The 27979-nt window shown below is 37.0% G+C and overlaps 1 protein-coding gene and 1 long non-coding RNA gene across 3 annotated transcripts in view; both read left to right on the top strand.

Annotated features, from left to right (window-relative positions):
- Nucleotides 1-27979, top strand: part of b3glcta (beta 3-glucosyltransferase a) — a 161180-nt gene that overhangs the window by 17979 nt on the left and 115222 nt on the right. Inside the window, exon 2 of the mRNA XM_056474024.1 lies at nt 21265-21311. Within this exon, the coding sequence (XP_056329999.1) occupies nt 21265-21311 (47 nt within the window). The remainder of the gene's footprint in view (nt 1-21264; nt 21312-27979) is intronic.
- Nucleotides 351-4390, top strand: LOC130242003 (uncharacterized). Of its 2 annotated transcripts, XR_008838930.1 has the most exons (6): nt 351-462; nt 1105-1138; nt 1320-1375; nt 1460-1612; nt 1713-1805; nt 3288-4390. It is a non-coding gene; the product is annotated as an uncharacterized LOC130242003 (long non-coding RNA). The 2 variants fall into 2 exon arrangements; XR_008838931.1 differs by lacking the exon at nt 351-462 and having other exon boundaries at nt 1076-1138.

The raw sequence follows: 27979 nt of genomic DNA, 5'->3' as shown, positions 1-27979 counted from the left end.
GCTGTGATCTCCCAAGGACACGACATCCTCGCCCCGCTCCTCAACTTCTAAACAGGTTATAATATTCTCCAGATTTTTTGGCAGTGTTTTTTGCTTTTCAGCGGGTTTTAGAGCTGTTTTGGGTTGGAATCAGTCAGCTACATCTGGCAACACTGCGTGGCGCAATCCATTCAAATAGATGTAACGTTAACGCAGCAGTAGGTCTACATTTTAAGAAAAGAAAACGAAACCTTTTTGGCCACATTACAAATACTGTAGTTACCGTTGAACTTTAGTGGCACTTGTTGTGACGAAAATATGCGTGTTTAAAAAAAGATTAATTTAAGAAGTAACCTGAAGCAGGTGAGGAGATCAGCTGTGGTCCGCCGTCGGCGAGCGGCTCATGACCAGACCAGTCGCTTTTTTCCACGATCGCCGGGACGTTTACAACATTTTAAAGCAGTTTCAGCTCAAAATGGACCCGTGAGTGTCGTTAGTAATTTAGGATTTCGATGCGATTACGATTCGTGTCACCGTAGAAGGCAGATACATATTTACACATGATGCTAAAGGGTGCTTATGCTAACAATCCCCATGAAACTAAAATTAAAACTTGTGAAAATGCGAGAGAGATTTAAGAACACAGACAAGTCGTATATTGTAAAAATCGTAATATATGTTATTTGTCTTTTCTTCATGCCGTTTTGGAGAATTATTCCAGTGTTAACGTTACGTTTACCCCAATGGAGTGTTTTTGTATTGCTGTAATGACAAATAAATCTGACCACGTTAGTGATGAAATGGTAGCTGTTAACTTATGATGACTCGTATAACCAAGCACAGAAACATCTCTTTGTTAGCTCAATGTCACACAATGGCATCAACAAGCCTTTGTTATAAGCAAAGTTTCTGTTAAGAAACTTTAAAAGTATAAACGGGCTTTGCCAATCCTGTATGTTTTCACTTTTAAAGAAGGTTTCACTTATTTAAGGCAAATACTTTTGAACAATTACAGTGTTGTTTGTATTGTAGCACACAATTAGAGTATTGTGATGCATATTTTTGAGTGGTATTTGGTTTGTAATATCGTTATACCCTTTATTAATTTTTTCTTTTTTATTTCAGACTACCAGTTTGTGAGCTGATATGCAGTGGAAATGTAAGTTTTGCACCTGCACATCAGAAAAGAGTGCACAACTTTTTAAACACTATTAAAATGTTACATATGTTGCTAAATGGCTTTGCATTGTATCATTGCATGTGTTTCTGATTACTGTTTTCTTTGTTTAAAAATTTAGCTTAACCCTGTCAATAACACTTCACGTTTTTGTGCACGACAGTGACATCCAGAAGGAAGTCATAAAGGAAACACCAGCTGATACAAGTGCTGCAGAGGGTTTGTTTCCTTTTCAAAACTTTGTGTAATTTTGTGAAATTGTGTGTTTGAATGTTATTAACGACTAATAATGTTTTTGATTAGATCTTTGCAGAATTCACTCTAATATTAGGAAGAGATTTAAGATCCGAGTTCAACGCTGCATTGGACACACTGCTCGTTTGATTGAAATTTTCAAAAAGAGGAGGAAATTGCAGAAGAAAACTAGATGAGATTTTGCAACAAGTTTATTCAAAGGTATTTTTGGGACATCATCTTTGAATTATAATTTGCATTTGATTGTTTCCACTGGGCTATAATGCATGTCTAACTTATGTCTGTCTTTACTTTTTCACAGTCATCTGATGTAATGCTTGTCCGTACAGCAGTTCTTCCGGGTCTTTCAGTACTTTTGAGGGATGGGTCTAAAGATTTTTTCTGGATGTGTTTTGTAAGTAATATTATTGTTTCTGCTTTCTTAGACTGGAAATGAAGCAGTCATTCTAGTTCCAGTCATTTCCAATTTTATAAAAAAATAAATAAATAAAACAAATGCAATTAATGTAAGTATTTGAAAGAGGAATGGTGTTTGTGGCGTTTGGAGCAAGAGCAATGCCATGTTGCAAATACAGCAACTTGTGACGCCACAGGGTCAGTTAGCTTCATAGGCCAGTGAAGTAATGAATGCGTTTATTTAATTTTTAAACACACTTGTTTTGAAAAAAAAAGGAATATTAGCTTGAAAAATAAAGTTTTTAATAAGTGTAATAGCTATGTAATATATTGAGAGTAATATAATTTCTGTTGGAAGAACCTGCTGGATTAAGATGTAAAAAGATAGTGTTAAAAGCCAAAAAGTCAAAAGATGCTCCATATAATAGCCAACCCTGTGAAGTCACCTGCTGTGGGATTGTAGATGACTGCACACTTGCTCCAAAAGCCATAGTAAAACATCCCTTTTCTCTAAAATAAATATTTATTAATAAATGGGAAATCAGTGTGCTGAATAATGCAAACTTGACTGACTGCTTAAATCTAGCAAAACCAAGTGCATTCATGAATCGGTTCTCGGTTTATTATAATTTTTTCCCTCAAAATATATTGATTTTGTAGCACCAAATGGTCTCTCACACATTTGCATTTAGTTTTTTGAAAATGTTTAAAAGGTACTTTTAATGCAGTTTGTTATTACATTACAGTGTTTCTTTCATTTAAAAAATTGAAAGTTCCTATAGAATAGTGTCATGTTTTAAGGTTGGAGCAAACAATATTTGGTATATAGAGGAGTAGGAGCTAGGGTGTCACGATACTGGAATTTGGTACCAATTGATGCAGAAATTTTCAAAAACATTAAGCACTGTTGAGCACATTTTTAAACAGCACTGTTTTGCCATTGTGTTCACATGCTTAACAGAAATGACACTCAACAGTGCTCAAACATTAGCAGGAAATGGATGTTTTTTTTTTATTTCAATATCGATTGGTACCAAATTCCATTATCATGACAACAGGAACAGTACAAGCAAATCTATTACATTGGTCTACATTGAAGGAGTAGCAAAGCAAGGCGTTCTTACAAGAAGCATTTGAATGTAGTTAATTTATTGTACACTGTGGACACTGAGTGAAGCCTCCTGCAGCTGCTGGACAGTTAATATTTTTGACTGACTTTGCTTGTTGGTCTTGGGGGAAAAAATAGATCCTAAAAAAAGTGCTTGATTTTAATTAAGTTGTGAATGTGTGTAGATTTAAATAGTCATGTTAATAAGCAACGAGTTAATAGAGTAATTGGTCCCTATACTAAAGTGTTACCAAATTAAGCACAAGGAATTGTAATTTTTTCACATATGCTTTTGGTCTCCTGGCCACTACATGCTTCATTAGTGTCATTTAGAATATCAAACTTTACTTATTTTTCTTTCTCTTTTCATAGGATGTGGATGTAGATTCTGACTTCAGTGCAGTAGATGTTGGCCTGCTGATTGTCTTGTGTGAAGATATCTAAAGGACCTCAATGTGGATGCAATGTGGGCCATTATACTGGAAGCAAAAGTGGTTATGGATGATGTCCCTACTTTGCCACACGCAGTATGTCTGCTTTTTTGTTTTGATTTACGCACTGAATTCGGACTACCCAAAGACTACAAGCAACGTATTTACTCAACGTGTGTTGCTTTCGCTGGGAGGGAAGCTTAATGTGTTTTGTTTTGTTTTTTTCTGCGAGTGCCTATATGCTGTTTAATGTTTAATGTTTAAAGGTTCTGTTAAAGGATTTTCAAACATTTTAAAAAACATTGTTTTGTTTGTTTGCTTTTGCCATGTTGCTGTTTGCAGTGTTACATTCAGAATTGCAGCATTTTGGTGTTTAAAACACATTTTTTTACCTAAAAAATGTATTGTGATTCATAGGGTTGTCAAAAGTATTGAGTTTGGTACCAATCAGTACTGAAATTTTAAAGTTGCGATTTCCAGCTAACATTGCAAGAACTGATTGGCCATTGTGTTCACATGCTCAACAGATATGACTGATTGGCTATGAAGTTCATCGTTTTTACCATTCTTCACCTCTGTTCACCAGGTGCAAAGATACAAAGACACTGGATTATTTCAAAGCACTGTCGATCAGTCGATCCATCAGCAGATAGCTCATATGTCAGCTTATAGACAGATCAGCTGATCGACATGGCTTTGAAATGGTTCAGTGTCTGTGTAACTTTGTTTGGACTGTGCATGTGAACACAGTGGCCAATCAGCTGTGTTTAAGAACAAGCTCAGTAGCGCTCAAATATTGGTGGTAAATGGATGTTTTTAATATTTCAGTAGTGATTTATACCAAAATTCAGTACTGGTACCAAACTCAATTCTTTTGACAACACTAATGTGATATTTTCTGTAGGAAAATCTAAACTTTACAGTCTAAAAAAATCAGCTTTAAAGCTAAACATCTGTTCCTCTGTGAGTGTCTACATGCTGCCATGTTTAAAGGTGCTGGGGCAATGGCATGTTTCATTACACTAATTTAAGTATCTTTTTTTCCCCAAGTATTTAATTTATTTATATATATATATATATATATATATATATATATATATATATATATATATATATATATATATATATATATATATATATATATATATATGAGAGAGAGAGATTTTCAAACATTTTAGTAAGCTTGGGGGTTGTACTTTTTTTTAATTATATTTTTGTCTGCATTGCTGTTACAGCACTTTAGTGCTCTTTAGAACAGGTTTTTACAAAAATGTGTACAAGTGTATTGTCATGCTAAAATATCACGTTTATTGTGAAACTGCTCTTTTTGTAAAATAAAATGTTTACATTTAAGACCTGTATAATGTCATTACTTGTAAGTTGAACTTTATATTTTATGTTCAGTTTAATTGAAGAAAATGTGGAAACCGATTGCACGTAATTTCTTTAGTTGACTTTACTTAAAATGGTGGATTAAAACAATGTTGACACTACTAGCATTTAAGATGTTAACTGAACATGGTATAACAGTATTAGTTAAATAGAGTTATTAAAGTAATCTTACTATAAAACCCTAAGTAAGGTTACTAAATATTCAAGAGTACGTTAACTAGAATTTTCTATTAAACTAACTTGATTTTTACCAGTTAGTTTACTTTAGAAGTTTTAGGTTTCTTACTTTAAAGCAATAATAAACTAAACTTAAGATTTCCTTGTAAGTTTATATTGCAAAAATAAGGCAATCGGTTTCCAAACTTTTTTTAAGTAAACTGAACATGTTAGAATTTACAGTGTACAGTTGTAACGGAGGAAGCAAACCTTTCAGAAACTTTATTTGAACTGAGTGCTTTGTACTCAGCCTTTCAAAGCACTTGAAATGCCTCACTGCAACGAGCCATTGCAAATGTTTAATATTTATATTACAGCATTAATATTATAAATCATGTATTTAATATTAATGTTATAAAGTGAAATTGATTAAATTCAATTTCTTAATCATTATTTTTGAACTGTCTAAAGTGTGTGTTCTTTATTAATGCACAGGGCTTATTTTATTTCCGGAGAACTTTGTTATGTGGGCTATTCATTTATTTCACTAATGCCAAATGTATGCAAATTTATGAAGCTTATTCAGAATCAAGTAACCCATATACACATTTAATATAATCACGCTTAAACCTATGAAATCTATAACCATACCAAAAGCATTTATGTGTATCATAAGTCCTCCATTACAGAAGTCATGTTACTTGCTGAAATCATATGATTATATAATGATCAAATAATTGTGCACTTTTTTTAACTTTCTGATTCAAGATCACCCATACTATTTTTATAGGTAGTGGTGATAAAAAAGCCTCCCTGGGAAAGTCTATGACAGGGTACTGGAGAGGAGGATCTGGCCGATGGTTGAACCTAGGATTCAGGAGGAACAATGCGCTTTTCGTCCAGGCCGTGGTACACTGGACCAGCTCTGTACCCTCACCAGGGTGCTCGAGGGTTCATGGGAGTATGCCCAACCGGTCCACATGTGTTTTGTGGCCTAGGAGAAGGCAATCGACCGTGTTCCTTGTGTCATTCTGTGGAGGGTGCTCTGGGTGTATGGGGTCAGAGGTGCTCTGTTAAAGAGCCCATATTATGGGTTTTTGAAAATGCCCTTCCATGTAGTGTGTAACACAGCTCTAAGTGAAGTGAAATATCCAGCTAAGGCTTAAATCTGTAAGTGTACAGTGTTTAAAATTATTGATTCATCTATAAAAGAGTCGACTCATAGTGCTTCAAACGAGTCGCCTTGATAACGAGTCATTAGGTGTTTCGCGATGACGCAGCTACGAAACACAAGTAGTTGGGCGCGCAAACCCGGGAGATTTGAAACCTGCGGCCCCGCCCACTAACAGAAAAAAAGTCACACACACACACAGAGACACACACAGACACCGGTCGAATGAAGTCACGCTGTGCAGATGGATATTATGGACAGTCTAATCAAAGATGAAACATCAGCAATATAGCCCAGCCTTGAGCAGTTCTGAGTGCTTCTGAAAACTATCTGCTTTCAAAGAAGACTTCTTCAGTTTGTTAAAGGAAGGATCAGTATAGACTGTCAGAACATGGATCAGTGCATCATGGATCAGTTTCTACCCCCATTTCACCAGTGTAAGTACGTGCGATTAAAACTGTTGCCTCGTTTACTCTATCTTGCACATGATGTATTTAGTTGTGTTTTGTTACTTGTAACCGCGTGTGCTGTATCAGGTTAACTCTTTATATTCTCATATCGCGTGTAAAGCCACGTTGAAAACGCGACGCGTGCCGCTTTGATTACGGATCGTCAGCTGTTTACACACATGCAACGGACAAGTTTCAAAATATTTCAGCTCAATATTATTGTCTCCTCGTGCGTGTAACGCACGGGTATTCGCGGATATAACAGCGCCGCTCCTCTATGGACGCGCCGGCCCTGTGTGTGTGTCTGTGTCTCCTCGTGTGTGTAACGCACGGGTTTTCGCGGATATAACTGAGCGCCGCGCCGCGCCCTCTCTATTCAGCTGCTGCTTTATGGACGCGCCGGCCCTCTGTGTGTGTGTGTGTGTCTCCTCGTGTGTGTAACGCACGGGTTTTCGCGGATATAACTGAGCGCCGCGCCGCGCCCTCTCTATTCAGCCGCTTCTTTATGGACGCGCCGGCCCTCTGTGTGTGTGTGTGTGTGTCTCCTCGTGTGTGTAACGCACGGGTTTTCGCGGATATAACTGAGCGCCGCGCCCTCTCTATTCAGCCGGTCCTCTATGGACGCGCAGGCCCTGTGTGTGTGTGTGTGTGCGTGTGTGTGTGTGTGTGTGAAAAGAGCAAGAAGACTGTGACCTCCTCGCCAGTACTTGGACTTTTTGCTCAATAAAATAGTTAGTCGTCAGTATTTTCTAGTCCATCGTCTGTGTTTACATTCACCCACTGGCAGCCAAAATCCACTATGAAGCGTGTATGCACTGTGACTACTTTTATATTGTAGATTAGCAGCTGAGCATTTCACTCTGTCTCGCGCTGAAGCCTGTCAGTGTTGTCGACCAATAGCAGCAGGCTGCCATCGGTCCAATCAGCGCAGATTAGCTTCGCGCTGAGGAGGGGTTTGGGAACAAATGAATCGCTGAACGATTCATATGGGAGTCGCTGGGATAATGAGGTAAAAATAAATGCAGATTATAAGACCATCAAAGTGTTTTTTGACCTTGCATGCATATTAGACTGTTGTTGGAGACCCTTACAACCTAAATATGACCCTATTTCATGTATAATATGGGCTCTTTAAGGGCTGTCTCGTCCCTGTATGAACAGAGTAGGAGTTTGGTTCGCATTGCTGCCAATAAGTCAAACTTGTTTCCAGTGCATGTTGGACTGTGGTAGGGCTGCCCTTTGTCACCAATTCTCTTCATAGTTTTTATCGACAGAATTTCAAAGGGCAGCCTTGAGCTGGAGGGGGTCCGATTCGGGGACCACAAGATTTCATTTCTGTTATTCACAGATGATGTTGTTCTGTTGGCTTCGTCGAACATGGACCTTTAGCATGCACTGGGTCAGTTTGCTGCCGAGTCTGACACGGCTGGTATGAGAATCAGCACCTCCAAGTCCGGAAAAAGGTGGCTTGCCATTTCCAGGTTGGAAGAAAGTCCTTACTCCAGGTGGAGGAGTTCAAGTATCTTGGGGTTTTGTTCGTGAGTGAGGGAAGGATGGAACGTGAGATTGACAGGCGGATTGGTCCAGCGGCAGCAGTAATGCGGTCGACGTACCGGTCTGTTGTGGTAAAGAAAGAGCTGAGCCGAAAGGCAAAGCTCTCGATTTACCGGTCAATCTACGTTCCTACTCTCACCTATGGTCATGAGCTTTGGGTCGTGATCAAAAGGACAAGGTCTTGGAAACAAGCGGCTGAAATAAGTTTCCTTCACAGGGTGGCAGGGTGCACCCTTATAGACAGGGTGAGGAGCTCTGTCACCCGGAAGGAGCTCAGAGTAGAGCCACTGCTCCTCTACATTGAAAGAAGTAAACTGAGGTGACTCTGGCATCTGTTTCGGAGTCCTCTTGGAATCCTACCTAGGGAGGTGTTCCAGGCATATCCCACCGGGAGGAGGCCTTGGGTAAGACCCAGGACATGCTGGAGGGACTATATCTCTCGGCTGATCTGGGAACGCCTCGGGATCCCCCCGGAGGAGCGGGAGGAAGTGTCTGGGGCGAGGGAAGTCTGGGGTTCTCAGCGACCCGGCCCCGGAAAAGTGGTTGAAAATCAATGAATGCGTGAATGGAGATAAAATATATTCGACCTATTCCTCCTTTGTTCAGGTGTTCCTTATGGCTTATTTTATATTTTTAATACAATTTTGTGTTCTTTTTTTACATATATGTTTTAGGCTAGGGCTTTTCAGAAACTTCTCTATTTTATTTTTTTAATTGTAGAGGATTAAACGTGTGGATTTACTTCTTTGATAAATGCATGTTAGACTTGCAATCTTGTTAGTTTTTATGTCTTTTCTGCAATAGTCTGACATGTAAGGCGATATTTGTAAAGTTTTCCTGTTCACTGTTCTATTGATAAATAACACAATGAAACAAACGTTTAAGCAGCTGATGGAATACAGACAGTGCCATTTCTCACATTAGACTGCGCCATATTTCACACCATCTTACTTTTGACCTTCCTCTGGTTGAGTTCTATTCATAAAAACTTGTTGTTTTGCCACCTTAGTATTTGTTCTTGATGCATTTTTAAATGGAAAAGGAATATATTTTTAAGGGTTGATTATGTATGCGCATGTTTACTGAAAACAAGTTTTGTTAGAACCAATTTTTTAGACCATTGACATTGATGAAAATTCTAATTTGAGCCTTTGAATTGAGAATTTGAGAACCCCTGTTTTGGGTAAAATAGATAATAAAAAAAAGTTATTTATAAATATTCCATTAGTCTAATAGACTCCTTTGTATTTTGCACCATATTACTTTTGACCTTCTTCTGGTTGGGTTTTGTTCATAAAAACTTGCTTTTTGCCAGTTTTGCACTTGTTCTTGATGTATTTTTAAAGAGGTTAAAAGGGGTAACATTTGATGTGATTCAGTTTGTTGTGAGTTGGTGCCAAAATAGCAAAATGACAACCAAATAATGCAAAAATAAGTTAATTTATTTACAAAAGTGAAAAGAAGTCAAACAGCAAAAATATAAAATGCAAGATGGAATCTTACAAAAGAAAATAAATCAATTAATGTATGTTATGATTGGGGAAACGAGAATTAAGTGTTGCCAAATAAAAGAAAGCAACATAACAAAACCCCCAAATTAGCTTAAATGTACCCTCTAAACTACCTAATAGAAAATAAACAAAAAAATAAATAAAAATCTTCAGCGTTTTGCTGGCTATATCTAATACTACTCGTCTAACTAAAGATACAGAATAAACTCACATCGCGTGGTGCTCACTTCTAAACAAGTGTGTTTAGACAGTTTTCTCCGTGTTGGAAAGTGTATGTCACGTGACATCTAAACTCCTTGATTCCCAGGGGAATTCTGACCCCAGAGATCAGGGATTGTCAAATAAACATATACAAAAAAAGTCACATCGACATAATAACTCACAACACAAGCCAAAACACACACAAAAAGGCAAGCAAGAGAGAACGAGCTTCCCCACTCACGTCTCTTTAAACTTTGAGCTCGCTTACCGATTGGCAGCGAAGGTGATGACGTCACATGGAGTAATGGAGATTGACGTCTTCACAGACAAATGGAAAACAGGAGTGGGCGATCCTGAGAATTGACAGAGAGAGAGAGAGCACTCACACAAGCAAAACATACAGGCACATACATATGGCCGTAACTATTATTTTATCTATTATCTATTTATAAATTCATTCGTTTAACTTTGGTTTAGTGCCTTTATTCATCAGGGGTTGCCACAGCAGAGTGAACCACCAACTATTCCAGCATACAGTATGTTTTAAAGAGTGGATATCCTTCTACCTGTTGATTTAAAAGCAATTGTTGTTGACTTTGTTTCAAATAGTGAGCAAACCCATTGTTTTAAAAGTGATTATAGTTGGCCTTATTTTAAAAAGTGATCAAACCCGTTATTTTTAAAGTGTTTATTTGACTTTACTTAAAAACATATTTACTCTAGGATTTTAGCCAGCTATGGTGGCAGGCCTTTTACACAGATCTTCAAACTACCTACTGTATGGTGTTATTTCAAGGACAAATGTCATGAGCGCAGTATTACAAGTCGTGATCGCATTCATGTATTTTGCGAGCATGCAAATTTCTTTGCTTGCGTGCCAGTTTTCTCTGTTCGTGCACAAACTTCTTGCATGCTCTAAAAAAACACTGCTGCAGTGCAATTTAATGCGATTATGTAACGAGTATGTCTCCAATATGTATTCGATTTGTTAGGAATATTTATAAATGTCTCCAGACATGCAGAACGGCATTGATGCGTACTTAAGTAAACTTAACTCGCACTTAAGTGAATCGCCCCTATTTATAGACTATTAGAAGTTATTATTATTATCCTTACTTTACTAATATTGTGTTTTAGACTCAATTTTAAGTATGTATTCATAATCATTTTTAGAATTTCGACAGATGCAACAAGCCAGTTGGTAATTTTTTGCTATGTGTAAGTGATGCACACTGAGTATTCATGCTTCCTGTTAATTTGACACACCACTAAATACTGTGTCGCAGGGAAATATGCATATTTGTTCGCAGGGACTGTGTATCCATCCTTGCTGACAGACTTAAAAAACACTTTGATTACCCAAATGCAGCTTTCATCCAAAGCTTCTAATTTCCCTCATTTTTCTTTGTTCGTCTTTATCGAAAGGAGCATCTGTTCTTTGCATTTGTCTGGAAGACATCTTAAAAAAAAAACTGCACAGATGTCACTTCAGGCAAATGATTTCCGTGCAGTATTTTATCAAGGATACAGCCAGCAGTTGTCAAAAGCAGCACTGCCAATAAAGGAGGGCGCTATATAGTAATGTGCTCTGTGGCCATGTGGAAGTGCTAGTAAATGGCCCTCGTGTTTGTGTCTCTCTCGTCCTGTCATCCTCAGGGGACCGGCATGAAAAGATTGAAAGTTTGCGACAGATGCCGGAGAACGAGGAGTGAACTTGGATGTGTTCCTGAAGGAAGCCAAGGTTTTCTTGCCAAATGTTGCATATTTAATCCACCCTGACAGACTCTGAGTCCATGTGAGAATATAGCTTTGCCATTGAAAGAACCGATTTTATTTTGTTCATCCAAACCCCTTTTCTCACTCGACGGTAGCTCTTAGTTATGTGGAATTATTTATTTAGAATGCAAGATGGATCTTCTTAATGGATGTTTTTCGCCTTTGGGCCATTGGCTGAATGAAACTGAGAGTTGGCAAATGTGCTTGGCTCTTCATAAAAAACATATTTCTTGTATTTTACAATCCTTTTAATGGCACGCTCGGGGAGATGTAGTATTATGAGTCTCCGCTATTGCCTTTCTTTTGCGATCCTGTCAGAGCACTAGTACAGAAAATTACATTTGAGGTGAAGTTGTGATCTAGCTCTTGCTGCTGTAGAAGCATATCGCATTAGAGAAGCTATCCTGATGATGGTATGCCAGTATGCGTCGTTCAGCCGTAAACAGCAAGGTTGGAACTGCTGTGGGAATTATCTGACAGCAGCAGCAGACTTGTATATATCGTCTGTGGCCTCGGCTCATCCTTGCCACTGATATGCTGAAAATGCCACGGCCCTTTATGATTCGGTCACAGTGGGGAAAAGAACAGGAATAACGTTCAGGGCAGAGCAAATCCCTCCACCCATGGGTTATTTATTATTAATGGCTTACATATGGTAAGAAATGGAAATCATTTTCAGCAATTGGAAGTGGGTTTTGGGAGTTGTTTAGCATATGAATGCGGGTGTGTGACTGGGGTTGGTGAACAGTCACACCTTTAGTAGAATCTTGGATGGTTAGTTGGTTAGTTTGTGCTGGTCTGCCTAATTGTGTTGGTTTAAGGCTGCTCTTGATGGGTAGAAAATATGGGACTGGATTAAATGTATTGTGTGGGCATTTGGAAGCAAGCCCTACAGCTCAATAGGGTCAGGGGGACAGCGTTAATAAATGTTTGGTAACAATTTTTTTTTAGGTGTCCTTAAAAAAAACATTATTATTGTGAAGTAATATTGCAATTTAAAATAAATTATTTATATTAAATATATTTAAAGACACAATTTATTCCTATGAGAGGAAAGCTAATTTTAGCAGCCTTCGCTCCAGTATTCAGTGTTACATGAGAACACATTTGAGTCATTCTAATATTTTAATTTAGTTCTTAAGAGGTTGTCCTTTGCACTCCTTTCACAAGACGTTTAGAATCAGAATCAGAAAGAGCTTTATTGCCAGGTATGTTCACACATACGAGGGATTTGTTTTTGTGGCTTTTACAGTCAACAGAATTACATAGACATGACAAAAAAAACATAATAAATATATTTTAAAAATAGAATTAAGCAGTGAATACAAATATACAAATTGACAAGTGTATGTACAGTAGGCTTGGGCGGTATCCAAATTTTGATACTGTCAAACCTCGGTATACGGTATTACCATGCATAATGCAAAAAAAAATATGAGGTAAGGCGCAGACAGCATCACCAAACTGTTGGCTTGTGCCTAAACCATTCAGAAACTTATTACCATATATGCAACCTTAGGTTCGCGGTCACCTGGGGTGATGTGTTCGTGAATAGAAGAGCAAAACTAAAAACCACCTAGCTAGATGATACAGAGCCAGACAGCATAAAACAAGCTGTCTGTATAAACACACACATACATAGACACACAGCACCACGCTCTCTCTCATTTACCCACATACACACACAAACACTCGGGAGCTATATTGTTAGACGCCCACTCCCGTTCAAATTACACCAGAGTTACCGACCGTTCCCGTGCTTTATTCTGAAATGTATTCCCGCACCGCAAGAAACCTGGTCGGGTCCCGCGGCTCCTGCAGTACAGCAGCAGGAATGCAGACCTTTTAGTTCGTATTCACCACGTCTCCCTTCTTGTTTGGTTGAAACCCGAAATATTGCCAAACTGTAGAGGCTGTGTTCTTTTTCGAGACCAGGTCACTTGATGTGCGACTCGCTATCTTACCTCACCTCTCTCTCTCTCCTCCACACTGTCCCATGATGACAATCACGCATACACATTGTTAGGCATTAAATAAATAATATTTAATACTTGCCTTCTATATAACTGCATTGTTTTTTATGACGTATAACGGTATTATATAAACTGATACCATTGATATTTTTAGATCCAGCGGTATACCATATTAACGTTTTACCTCCCAAGCCTAATGTACAGGTATATTACTATATACAACGTTATATGTGCAGCTGTTATGTGCAAATTGCCATATAAAGTGTGTTGTTAAATATATGTGTATAAATAGTGCAAGTAGTGATGTTTGTTTCACCATTATTATCATCAAGTGTTCATGAGGTAGAAGTGCCTGAAGGAAAAAAACTGTTTCTGTTATGGGCTGTTCTGGTGCACAGTGCTCTGGAGCACTCGACCAGAAGGTAACAGTTCAAAGAGGCAGTGTGCTGGGTGTGAGGGGTCCAGATTTTGGCAGCCCTTCAGCTAGCTCTGAATAACTACAGTTCTTGGAGAGTAGGGAGGGTTGTACCAGTGATTCGCTCAGCTGTCCTAACTATTCAACGTTGTCTTTGGAGGTCAGATTTGCCAGCTGAACTAAACCAGACAGTTTAACGGTCATCAGCATCTTAAATCCTTGTCAGTTTTTAATATATAGATAAAAAAAATAGGTATTTACATATTTATTATATCAATACATACTGTACATTTGAATACATATGAAATGCATTCGAAATACAGTGTTTATGGACAGGACAGTAAATTAGACGTTGTTCTCTCTTCTGGATGCTGTTATCAGTCCTTTTTCTGAAAGTCTTGATAAATCCATTGTTTTTCTTTTATTATTTCAGCAAATATTGTAAAAAATTATTTGTTGTACTCTCCCATTCACCGTGCTATGTTTGCCCAACTATGACGACTTTTGCTACTGAGAAACCCAGAAATGTGAAAAGTCCATTAGCATTTTTTATTATTAAAAAAAATTCAGGAGTCATTGAATGGAAAGTTCGTTTAAACATCTTAATAAAATACAGTGCTCAGCATATATAAGTACCCCTCACAAATCTATCTTTTTAATTCATATTTTAATATGAAGCTGTACAATATTATATTTGTGCATATACATTGATTAGTCAGTACTGAAGCCAAATCTGGAGCTTGTCTAACAAAAAACTTACGATAATGGTCTAAAAACTAGTACACTAAAATTTATATGTTATAGAAAAAATATTAAAAATTACATTTAATGAAGAGAAAAAATCAAGAGAAGAAAAAAAAAATGATAAATTTAGTTGAAATTTTGTAGCTCGTAATTTATTTTGTAATATTTTGCTTGAATTTAATTGTATTGTCTTTCAATTTTTAAATATATTTGGTGATAAAATATTATTTTAATAAATATATCTGTTTAATAAAACTGTTTTTGTTTAAATGCACCAAAATACATTGCCTATTCACTGAGAAATATTTTCAAAAATATTCATTTTCAAAATGGGTGTATTTAATTATGCTGACCACTGTATATTATAAAATATCCAACATATTCAATTTTTGAAGTTTATTCTGTGTTTCTATGCACCGATTTTATGGATATTTCGAGTCTTTGCATATATGCTATAATGTGCATAAATTCCATCAATGTGCTTGAAATTTTGGATTCAGTTTATTTATTTATTTTTTTTACAATGATAAGAAGGCATACACATATGATGTAAGTGTATAAAAGTCTTATGTGAAAGAATAACCTTACTGGCTACCCTCAACAATAATTATGCGAGTGGATAACTGGACTCACTAGTGGGTTGATCTCATCTCAAATGTTGTTTCATTCTGAAATGCCTGCGCCAAATTCAGTCATCAAAATGATTTGATATAATTACCTTGCAGAATTGCCTCACAAGATTGTTTTACCAAACATCAGACATCAGAACACAAGATAAAGTGACCGCATTTCTTGCAGTTCTGTCTGCAAGCTTTGAAGCACAAGTAATTTAATATAAATGAAAATAAGACCCACACTGGCTTTTTCCTATTGCAGCAACATCCATTTCTCTTTTTACTCAAAAATAAAAAAAATAAAAATCCTCATCATTTACTTATACTTAAGTGGTTCTAAATTTACATAGTTTAAAAAATACTGTGAAAGTCAATTTTTCAATTCAATATATATTTTTTGTGATAAACAGAAAACAGGTTTGGATCAAGTGGAGAATGAGTAAATGATGTCAATTTTCATTTTTGAGCGAACTATCCCTTTGAATCTCGAAAATTTGAAAAACTGGTTCAGTTTATGAAAAGGAGCATTGATTATTTACTTACTGACCACAAACATTGGAACAGAGTCATGTATGTCAACAGATAAAAATAACGACCGTAATTGGAACATGAAGTAATATACTATTCAAGATTGATACTGTAGCTTGGGTAGAGTAGAATTTAGTTAAATATTTTTGTAGGAGACCTAAAAAAGCTGCAGTTTTATGTGTATTTTAACAGAAACTCCCATAGCGTGTGATTTATTAATGTCTGTTTGTTTATTTACACTTTCGATTTGCATTATGGCACTTTGATCTCTGCTCTAGAAATTTATATTTTAAAAACTTTAACTCCGGACAACGTGACATTTATTGACATTTAGCAGATATTGCCTGAATTGCGCATGTACCTTATTATACAGGGAAAAATAATAATAATAATAAATCGGGTATTGAACTGTTAAAGGCGATCAGTTGGCTACTTAAAACAGTGAGCAAACCCATTGTTTTTAAAGTCTTTTGTTGATTTTTATTTCTAAAAATGAGCAAACCTGTTGTTTTTTAAGTGATTACTTGAATTTACTTTCAAAAAATGAGTAAATCTGTTGATTTAAATGCAGTTATAATTGACGTTGTTTTAAAAAGTGAGCAAACCCATTGTTTTAAAAGTTTTTATAGTTGGTCTTATTTTAAAAAGTGAGCAAAACCATTGTTTTTAAAGTGTTTGACATTACTTTAAAAAAAAATTGTATACCTCAGTGTTTTCTCTAGGATTTTAGCCAGCTGTGGTGGCAGCCCTTTTATACGCAGATCCTCCAACTACCTACTGTATGACGTTATTTCAAGGACAAATATCCTGAACGCAGTATTACAAGTCGAGATTGCGTTCATGTAATGCGAGCATATGAATCTATGCCTGCGCACTGATTTCCTCTGTTCATACACAAAACTTTTTGCACATTCTCAAATAAACGCTGCTGAAGTGCGATTTAGTGTTTTAGTGTTTATGTAACGATTATGTCTCCAATATTTGTCAGATTTGCTAGGAATATCTACGAATGTCTCCAATAGACCATTTTGAGGTATGTAAACAAAAACAATGGTCCCACCTTTATTTCTGTTTCACATTTTTAAGTTTTTATCGCTTCAGAGAATCCAAAAAGAGCCACATATTAATAAATAAAGTTAAGATAGCTGTTTTAACATGAAGTTATGATTGAATTGCCTTATATTACAGTTATGAAATTGTTTGATAACATGCAGGAAATATTCATGGGTCAATGACATGACCACATTGAAATGGTCTATAGACATACAGAACGGCATTGATGCATCCTGAAGTAAAGTGAAACGGCCATAAACTCCTGCAGGATAAGGAATTGTATGCAGAACCATAGACCTATAAAGATCTATAAATAAAGTATAATTTTAGATACTGTGCAGACCCTCTGAATCCAGCGCAAAATAAACAAAAAGTCATCCTACAAATTCTTAATTTAAACGTAAAATAATCGCAAAAAAATCCAATAAAACATCAAATTCCAAACCATTCAATTCAATTCACCTTTATTTGTATAGCGCTTTTACAATGTAGATTGTGTCAAAGCAGCTTCACATAACAGGTCATAGTAAATTGGAACAGTGTAGTTCAGTTTTTAGTGTTTAAGTTCAGTTCAGTTTAGCTCAGTTCAGTGTGGTTTAAAAATCACTACTGAGAGTCCAAACACTGAAGAGCAAATCCAACGATGCGCAGCTCTACAGATCCCGAACCATGCAAGCCAGTGGCGACAGCGGAGAGGGAAAAAAACTTCACTAATTGGCAAAAGTGAAGAAAAAAAACCTTGAGAGAAACCAGGCTCAGTTGGGCACGACCATTTTAATTTCTCCGTTGGCCAAACGTCTTGTGCAGACCTGCAGTCTCAGTGGCGGAGGCTGGAAGCTGGCCTCAGCAAAGACTCGTCTTGTCCCTGGAGCGTCACAGGAATCAGTCTCAAGTTCTCCACTCTTTATAATCAAATTATATTTATTTCAATTTGCACATGACGTATTTAAGTGTATCTCGAAATATTACGTCTCACCTGTGCCCTTGCAGTCATTACATTACATGGAAGGTGGGGAGGGGGGATTGTTTTGCAGCCTGTGCAGTAAGCAGATATGGATGAAAAATGAGTGATTTACATGTGAAGTCAATGCAAAGATTGGATTAGACATCCTGTGGTGTGAAATGGGCGTTTTGTGTGTATGACATGCTTCAGCCTGCAATAGAAAGTTGTAGCAAACATCTAACAAATGAAGCAGTGGAACAGACAGAAAAGAAAGCAGCTTACAATGATAGAGATTTGTTAAGGATGATGGTCGTGAGCGAATTGAAGGACATTATTTGTGCTTTACATGTATGGCTGGTATTATGGTGTGCTATAATTGATAAATGTTTTAGCTTAACTCTTTTCCAGCAGTTAACAAGAGAAAACGCTTCCCTGGCATTGACGAGATTTACGGCAATCCGTGTTTTAGGTGTATTACGGTAGGGGCTGTTGTTAAAAAAAGCAACACTGTGTTGTTGTCATTTGTTTTGACTACTTTTACATCATATAGAATATATATGTAATGTTCATTGTGAGAGACAATGAAAATACAATGCAGCGCGATGCAAATGACCCACAAATAACGGTGCGACCCTATAATTTGTCCGGTTACCGGGGACTCTGATTACAGATGGACAGGTGTTGATATGTGACTGCATATAACTACATTAGGCTGCATTGGGTTCCTTACTTTTCTTTTATCCCTTTTCTTTTATTATTGTATGCATCACTTGCATCTCTGGCATTTCTGTGTGGAGTCTGCATGATCTCCCTGCGTTCGCGAGGGTTTCCTCCGGGTGCTCTGGTTTTCCCCACAGTCCAAAGACATGCGGTACAGGTGAATTGGGTAAGCTAAATTGTCCGTAGTATATGTTTGTGAATGAGTGTGTGTGGATGTTTCCCAGAGATGGGTTGCGGCTGGAAGGGCATCCGCTGCGTAAAAACCTGCTGGATAAGTTGGCGGTTCATTCCGCTGTGGCGACCCCGGGTTAATAAAGAGACTAAGCCAAAAAGAAAATTAATGAATGAATTAGAGTGCATTTTTTAATTGCTGTGTTTTTTTAGGCTGTGTATATTTATATTAAGCATCCAATTAAACTGATTAACTGGATTAATTGGGATTTTTCAGTGGTCCAGCAGGCTGAAGCACTGTACTCCTTGAACCTGTCTGCTAGTAAAGCTGTGACAATAACAAATAAAAAAGACAAACATGCATCTATACATTCTTATTCATGTAATGTTTTCAGCATCATTATTTTCAAGCGCCCATGATTAATTAGATCCTCAGAGCCTCTCGTTATGTTTAGGTCTAATGAGCTCACATAGTCCTGTTACATTTACACATGACCTTTTGGTTCCTCTCATTTGTGATTTTGCTCAGTGTTTTCTCATTTCAAAGTTAACTGGGAGTTTTAATGTCAGCGACTCTAGATTTCTTTTCACTTTTCTCCAAGGCTGTGTTTACCAGTCATCTTCAACTTTTAGATTTTAGTTGTCATCACTGTCTAATGAGTTTAAGATGTTTTCGCAGCCAGCGGAAATTTCCAGCATTAGAGCATCATTTATGCATATGTGATATAAAGTCAGCATAACCTAGAAGGGCCGAGAAAAGTATTTTTTGCCTTTAACTTTTGAATTTTGGTACCATTTAAATGTTTGTATGAAGCCTAATTCATAATGGTTGGATTTTTCTGCAGGTTTCTCAACAGTTTTGTTTTAAAAACATTTTTAGGCACCTACAGAGATCTGTACTCCATAAATAATTTAGTTACAAGATACTAGCAAGGGGTATATATAAATATAAAAAGAATATAAATAACTATTGGTCCAGAGGTGTAAGCCTCAGACGCATTACATTCATTCACTCATTTTCCTTCGGCTTAAGGCTGCTCACGCTGTGCAATTTTTTTCTTTTTTTATTAATTTCTTTTTTTAATCATGAACGATTGTAGCTGTCATAAAGTCAGACTGAACGACAATAAAGACACACCAAGCATGACAGAAAACAACCTCCCCCACCCCCCCGTAGTTTGACATCATCCACCTGTGACACTTTCACTTTCCTGTGTTCTGAAATGATTGCTGTGATCTGTAGCGGCAATTTTGCACGCGGCGTTTCTCAGTAATAAAACCAGGAGGAAAAAAACAGTTTTGACATTTCCCCGTGGTCATTTGAATTGTCGCATGGATTGTTTCATCAAGTTCTGAGCTCCTATTGGTTCTTGGATTGACACTCATCGCAGTTGTTGTCACACTGCAGGAAAGTGTCTGAACTCTTCTGACACTGCCAGAACTTCATTGGACAAATCTGATCAAACTGGGCATAAAGCGGCTGTCAGTGAACATGTCAAACCAATGATCAAAGATCACAGATTTTTGCCTAGGATTTCAGGAATCTTTTAGGATTTCCCAAATTTGTCTCAGATGACAAAATCGTGGCTGAAATCTCACGGTGTGAGCAGGGCTTTAGTCTCTATTTCAGAGTTTACCACAGTGTAAACATATTGCCACATATGTTTTATGCAGCAGATGCTCATTCACACACACTAATACACTACGGCCAATTTACTTTATCTAATTCACCTTTAGTGCATGTCTTTGGACTGTGGGGGAAACTGGATCACCTGGAGGAAACCCACACAAACACCGGGAGAACATGCAAACTCCACACAGATCTGGCCTAGCCAGGATTTAAACCAGCGACCTTCTTGCTGTGAGGCGACAGTGCTAACCACTGAGCCACCATGCTGCCAGACTCATTACAGTGTACTATAAAAGAAGATTTCACAGGTTGCAAATGGATTTCTGAGCTAGCAAGATGCAAACGCCTTTTAACCTTCATGTGAGTTAATCCGGAGTTGTAATGCGCACCTTCATGGCTTTGCTCTGATAATGTCACCCGAGGAGCGGATAAGTAAAAGGAGCAATTATGAACTGATCCAAGGACAGCCTAATGGCCAGAAACCTGACGTATTCTCAGAAGCTGAAGCTCGCTTCCAATAATTTCACTGGCACAAAAAAGTCATCCCTGCAACTGCCGTTTTGGCGCTCGATATCGATTTTCTTCCAGGCCCCTCGCAATGCGACTTTCTTTTTGGGATCAATGGAAATGTAATTTGAGAGAAGCTTCTTCTGCTCTAATGAAAAACTTGTGCAAAATACATGTGGTGTAGACTGAAGTCCCTAATGGCTTGTATAGATTAAAAGGGAAGAGATTCCCCTCTAATCATCTGGCTTTTAACTTCCTCTTCTAGATCTTAAAGGGGCGACACATCACATTTACATTTGAAAATCATGGCTTTTTAGCCAGTGTTTCACAGTTTTGCCAGCACTTTAAACAGCTTAATGTTGGAGCCCTAATTGTTTAGACTAATGCTTTCTGTTTGATTTCTTCTCCAGTGGGCTTCATTACTGTGAAAGGAGATGAAGTGGAGATTCCTGCAAAGGTAAGCTTGGCACACTTGCTGTCGTGAATCAATATGACAGAATTATGATTCTGAAATGTAGATCTGATCTCCTGTAGTGTTATTGGTTTGCTTCTCATGCATGCATCACATATATTAGTTTTATCCAGCACCTTGTGAAACGAGAAATCAAAATTCCTTTGAGCTACAATTGATTTACAATTTTCTACAGCACTATTTTGAGATTTTGCATGTATAATTAGAGTTGTTTTTAATAATCACTGTGATCCCGTATGATGTTTTTGCGGACTTCAGTGTTGATTATGAACATATTTCATAAATTACATTTCCACTTTTGCATTAAATATTCAAAGCAAATTACTGTAAATTGAATTAGTTATGTATCTTATATGAACTTCTGCTACTCTATGGTATTTCTCTATGGTAACAGCCTGAAACTAATCAGTAAATGGCCTTTATTAATTGCCCTCATTAAAAGAACATTTGGTAGCACTTTAAAATAATGTCCCATTAGTTAATGTTAGTAATGCATTTACTAAGTATTGACAATCTTGTTGCATTTATTTAAATAATTAGTTTGTTTGAAAGAATTTTATCTATAAAACTGGAGAACATATTATTCGTTTTATTTCGGCTAGAATAAAAGTAGTTTAAAATAGTTTAAAATCCATTTTAACTCGAACCAGCAACCTTCTTGCTGTGAGGCAACAGTGCTAACCACTGAGCTGCTGTGCCACCCCTAATAATAATAATGATAATAATAATCAATGTTTCTTGTGCAGTAAATCATTGCATATGAATTTATCATAGCACTTTACTTGAAGAGGGTGTTCATAAGACTGTGATGTCACCTTTATGACATCTACTGAATATGAATTAGATTTTATGCATGCTTATGACAACTGCCAATAAGTGTCAATAAGTTACATCATTTTAAATGCAAAGGTAACATTGATTGAGATGTCTTTGTCATCTTGACACAACAAAATACATCATAACCTGTTTTTGTCTTTGCCATGACAACTTGAAATGATCAAGACTACATAACTTGTCATAAATCTGTCATAAACATGATTGTCATGAAGCTATTATTCATTCATTCATTTTCTTTTCGGCTTAGTCCCTTTATTAATCTGGGGTCGCCACAGTGGAATGAACCACCAACTTATCCAGCATTTGTTTTATGCAGCGGATGCCTATCCAGGAGCAACCCATCACTGGGAAACAGCTATTCTAATTTTGTAAATTCACACCTGGATTTCTGATTACTGAATGATCATTTGACACAGAATATAGATGCTTAAAATTCATTTCAACCTTATAATAACAATGGTTTTAATATGTTAAAATAAAACTACACTTAGCCCTAGCATGAATTTTGGTACCATTTAAATGTTTAAATGAGACCATTTTTTTATTTTAAAAGCATTTTTGGACACCTACAGAGATCTGTACTCCATAAATACTGTATAATAAGATAATGTTTTTATTATATTGAAATAGAAAAGCTATTATTTTACTCTATAAGACTTTTTAAATCACCACTGTGTGCATTGTAATGTGCAGCTTATCATGCTGAAAAAAGTGCAAACTTCAAAAAGAAATAAGCACACTTATCGCTCGTCATCCGCCACAACATGCTGTTCATTATTGGTCATCATTAGTGGTCCCAAATTGCTTGGCTGAGTTAATTTAATCTCTGCATTTTAATCAGTATTTGTTTCTTATTTGGTAGCAGATCCATCTTCAGCTTGTCATGCTGTCACTGTCTTCCAATAAAGCCTGACACGCAGTTTGTCTAAGGCACTTTGACAGGGGCTGAAATGCTGAGAGCATGATCCTTGCCGCAAGTAACGTTCTTATATTGCGTCAGCCGTTTCTGCTTTCCACTGATAGGTTTCACGGTTAATGCATTCATTTCCTGCTGTATCTTTTGTTGAGGTTTAAGCAGAAATACCACTGACATTCTGGGTCAGGAGAGAGAACGAGGAACAGCGAGAAAGTTGATGGAAAGATTGAGTGTCCTTTTATTAAGACCTTGACCTGGGGTTAGATGTGTTTGTACATCTTCGGTTTTTAGCCATTTTTCTTCTTCATGAAGCTGAAACTAAAAATGAAATAGTTCAGCTTGTCATTCACTTGTTTGAGGTTGATGGAGCATTAATAAAGCAAAGGCACTCTAATGCTTCATATCTATACCAAGGTGGATGCTTTTAATGAATAGTTCCCGCTATGTCCTTTCAGCAGAAGAAATAGGCATGAAATAGTTGAGAAGCTTCTCTTGATTGGCACAGCGGTGGTATGTCAGGATGGACAATTGATCAGGCCCTCCTACTGTTAAATCGATGCTCTTCAAAGACGCCACATCCTCGAGCTCATGGGGCGAAAGCATTGATTGGCTGCAATCAAGGAGCCAAATGAATGTTGGTGCTGCTGTGCTGCTGTCATTGAAGTTTCTCTTTCGCTGCCTTTTCTGTGTGTATTTAGTAAGGATGTCAATCGATTTGTATTTAGTGGGCCTGTCAGTCCATTTAGGTAATCAAATGAAGTACATAGTGTTTTGCAAAGAAATAGTTCAATGACACTAAAAACATTATACTCGTACGGTAAAAAAATACTGTCAAATATATTCAAAATATAATAAAAATTACTTTTTAATTTTTAAAATTCAGTTTAAAATGTTTATGTAAATAGAGGAGAGCCAGGATGCAAGTACCATTTTTCATAAAAACCAATTTTTTTTAAAGAGAATGTATTAGACAGAAATATATTTTCGCTGTGGTTACTAGCCCATAGGTGTGGTCTATCAGTATCAGGTGATATTTTGTCATTATGGACAAAAGTTACACATGTGTGGTTCAAAAGTAACACTATACTATTTTCTAGATTTACTGGCTTAATCTTGTTTATTTTAAATATATCTGACTATGACCTTGTTAATGTTAACTGTAAACATATGTTGTCCTTTATTTTTGCAAGAAATATTAAACTACATTTTCATTTTAAAATTTGCTTCCATCAAATGTTTCAAAAGCAGCCAAACTATGTAAAATTTAACGATTTTGTTCATTTTTTGAATGTTTTTCATTATTATTGGCAATATGCATCAATTTTTACAAAATCTGAATCAAAACACAAAAAAACTCTAATGTGGAGGTAAAAATAAGGTATGGCTATTAGCAGTTGGACATAAATAACAGTATTACTTTTGTTCCCAAAGGAACTCTTGCCATTTAAACCCGATTTACTTAAGGATGTGTTATTGCACTAAATAACTGGTAGATTGATCATTACAAGCAACTTGTAATAAGAAAAAAAGAGCAGCAAGAATAATTTACTTTCTGCACTTAAAAAATGAAATTCAGAGCTAACCGCGAGACACAGACCAGAATACAGGTGATATTTGGCAGCTCCATTAAGGGTTACATGCTGAATGTCCTGTTATAGCCTGGAAAGCATGTCAGATATATTTAAAAACATTTGAATATGTTTACCTGGTTATTGTCAATAAAAACCTTTAAATTCCAACTAAATATTTATTTGATATCTAAAATGTCTAAAGCAACACACTTTTGATGAATGCATTCAAACGTTCACATTGTAATGCTGAAAATGTATTTTCTTGACGCTGAAATACAATCACCAATATAAATGTTAAAATGTAATATATTTTCTATTTCGAAACTATATTTTATCTTATTTATATATGCATATAAAGGCTGGCTTTTTAAGAACCTGAGTCAAGGTAACAACAATTCAAGCCTGTCTAATCTAGTTTTATTCTGTGGCAAACATTCCACCAGTTTATGATTGCAAGAGTGCATTTTGTGTATAGCGTATTTATTGTCCATTTTGAGATGCTCATGCATTATGTGTACAAATCATGCCTGTTAGCTTCAAGGTTTGACATGTTGTGCATTCAGAGTTGTTCTTTTTTGGTATCCTTGGTTGCAGTGACTTGTTATTTCAGTTGCTGTTGCCTTTCCAACAGCTCGTACCATTCTAGCTATTTAACTTTAACCCCTGGATACCACTGACTGGATGTTTTCTCTTTTTTTGGTGTGAAAATGTGTGAAAATCTCTTTTTCTAAAGTCCTCAGAGTAGTCTGTCTGGCACCAACGTCCATGTCATGTGCAAAGTCTCCTTAATCACCTTTCTACTATTCTGGTGCTCACTTTGAATTGGATTGTCAGCCATGTTGCTCCACATAGCTGTTTTCATTTAGTGGCAGCTACAGAATTTTAAAATGGCTTGTTGAGATTTTTACTGCCTCTAATAACTTTCCCTGATAAATGATTGATGTGATCACATGATAGGAGTCTAGAAATTACAGATTTTGCAATGTCTTCACAGTGACTCTTTTGCAGAGTACGTTAATGTGTTGAACAAGAGTATATGAAGTCGGGCTGAAAGTCAAATGGCCGTCTTATACTGTTTGCTGGAAGGCTTTACGTCTCCAAATGAAGATGTTTCATTAAAGAGATTATAAGTCCAATAGCAGTGTTTTTAGTAATCATATTACTTATATTTAAAAGAAAAAGTCAGTGGAAGCCATTGTCATTTGGACCTCATTTATTTTTATTATATAGACAAAAACATTTTTTTGAATGTTTTGGTCACTGAAAAAAAAAATCTATGAAAAAGTACTACAGACGGTGTAACTATTAATATAGAAATATTTTATTAATATAAAAAAAGTGAGTGCTGTATTAGTATTCAGTTCTTGTAACTTGTGTACAAATTAAATATCTTATCGAAATTACAACCCAGGCTCATTCTGAAAACGCGCCTCTACAGACCTTTCAGGAGACTACGAAATACATTCCAGCGGCACGTTTTTCTGCAGTTTTTGTTTTTGCGAATCCACGAGAGGCCGCTGTTTACGCTTTTTGAAATCTCAAATTTCCCTCGTGAGTGCCATTCGCACCTACTATTCTCGTGTAAACCCACCAGAGGCCGCTGTCGACTGACTTTTTGACAGAGTTTTTGACTGACTGAGCGAACGATCGACTTCCATCTTCCCAAAACCCAACCAATTTTATCGATTGACCCGCCCACCGACTTCCCTAAACCCAACCAACACGTGTCAAAAGCAATCCAAAAGAAGAAAAGAATTTTTTTTTTACCACGTTTTCAGATTTTACCACATTCTCACCCTGCTATTTACTTGTTTGTTTTATTTTTTGGATTCTGTTTTTGTCTTACCTGCTTTCTGGAACAGCTCTTCACTGGACTTGAACCCCGTCGTCGTGGTCAACTCCTCTATTCGTCTCAAGTCCGCCGACGTACATAGTGCGCTAACGGAACAAACTGGTTGCAGCCAGAATCCTTTTCATACGGAGGTAAGCTGTCAGCTGGTAAGCGTGAAAAGGAACTGCGACACACCCCCCCCATCTCACAGAAATCAGTCAAGTTTGGTGAAGAAAAAAATCATGGTTTGGGATTACATTCAGTATGGGGGCATGCGAGAGATCTGCAGAGGGGATGGCAACATCAACAGCCTGAGCTATCAAGGCATTTGTGCTGCCCATTACAAACAACAGGAGAGGGCAAATTCTTCAGCAGGATAGCGCTCCTTCTCATACTTCAGCCTCCACATCAAAGTTCCTGAAAGCAAAGAAGGTCAAAATAGTCCAGGATTGTCCAGCCCAGTCACCAGACATAAACGTTATTGAGCAAGTACGGGGTAAGATGAAGGAGGCATTAAAGATGAATCCTAGGAACCTTGATGAACTCTGGGAGTCCTGCAAGAACGCTTTCTTTGTCATTCCAGATGACTTTATTAATGAGTCATTGCAGAGATGTATGGATGCAGTCATCCAAGCTCATGGGACACAATATTAATTATTTTTCCACTGCACTAATGACTTTATATTCTATACATTATACATTATTTCTGTTAAGTGACAAGACTTTTGTCTAAGCAAAGTCAGACCTTACTGTCCTAATCAAATAATTATAAATCAAGGCATGATCATATTTTAGTTTGGTAAAATAAGCATAATCTAGAGGCCTTTGCCTTTCATATAAGCCGCTTGATACCAAATAATCAACTAGAAGTCATGTTATTATTTGTTGTTCCTAAAGACTTTTGTCAGTAAGTGTATATTGTATACCAAGTATTGTTCTGCCTTCACTCAAGTATTGGTCATTACCTTTGTAATTCCATTCTTGCAAAATAAAAATAAAGTATGGATTGTTTTATATATGAGAAATTCTCTCTTTAAAGACTCATATCCCTTGTGGGAGACCTTAAAACCCCCCGTAAAATTTCATTATTTTACTGACAAGGTCGCGTAGGCCTGTGTGGTTCACTTGACACCAAGTCTGTATAGCACAGTGGCTGCATACAAATGCTGTTGCTGGACCATACATTTGTCCTTGCTCTTGGGTACAGGTCAGGGATTACAGTTCAGCTTGAAATATGGAGAAGAATCAGCGACCTACAAGTCATGTGATTTACAACACAACCAACCACCTCATGAAAGATATACCAAGGTGCAGTTTTCACCTTCGGCTTTTCAATCTTGCATGACCTTTGCTGTCAGCCTTTTTCCCAATAACCAGCCACATTGGTCATGCAGCCCGAAGGAGAGGCGCTGGACTCGAATCTCAATGGCTCAGGGAACAGAGGCCAAACGAGACTCGACAGGTCACTGGTGTGTGCTGGAAAATTCTCCCATATATC

The sequence above is a fragment of the Danio aesculapii genome, chromosome 15, assembly GCF_903798145.1.
Source record: "Danio aesculapii chromosome 15, fDanAes4.1, whole genome shotgun sequence".
Classification (NCBI taxonomy): domain Eukaryota; kingdom Metazoa; phylum Chordata; class Actinopteri; order Cypriniformes; family Danionidae; genus Danio; species Danio aesculapii.
This window is presented reverse-complemented; position numbering and strand designations above follow the sequence as displayed.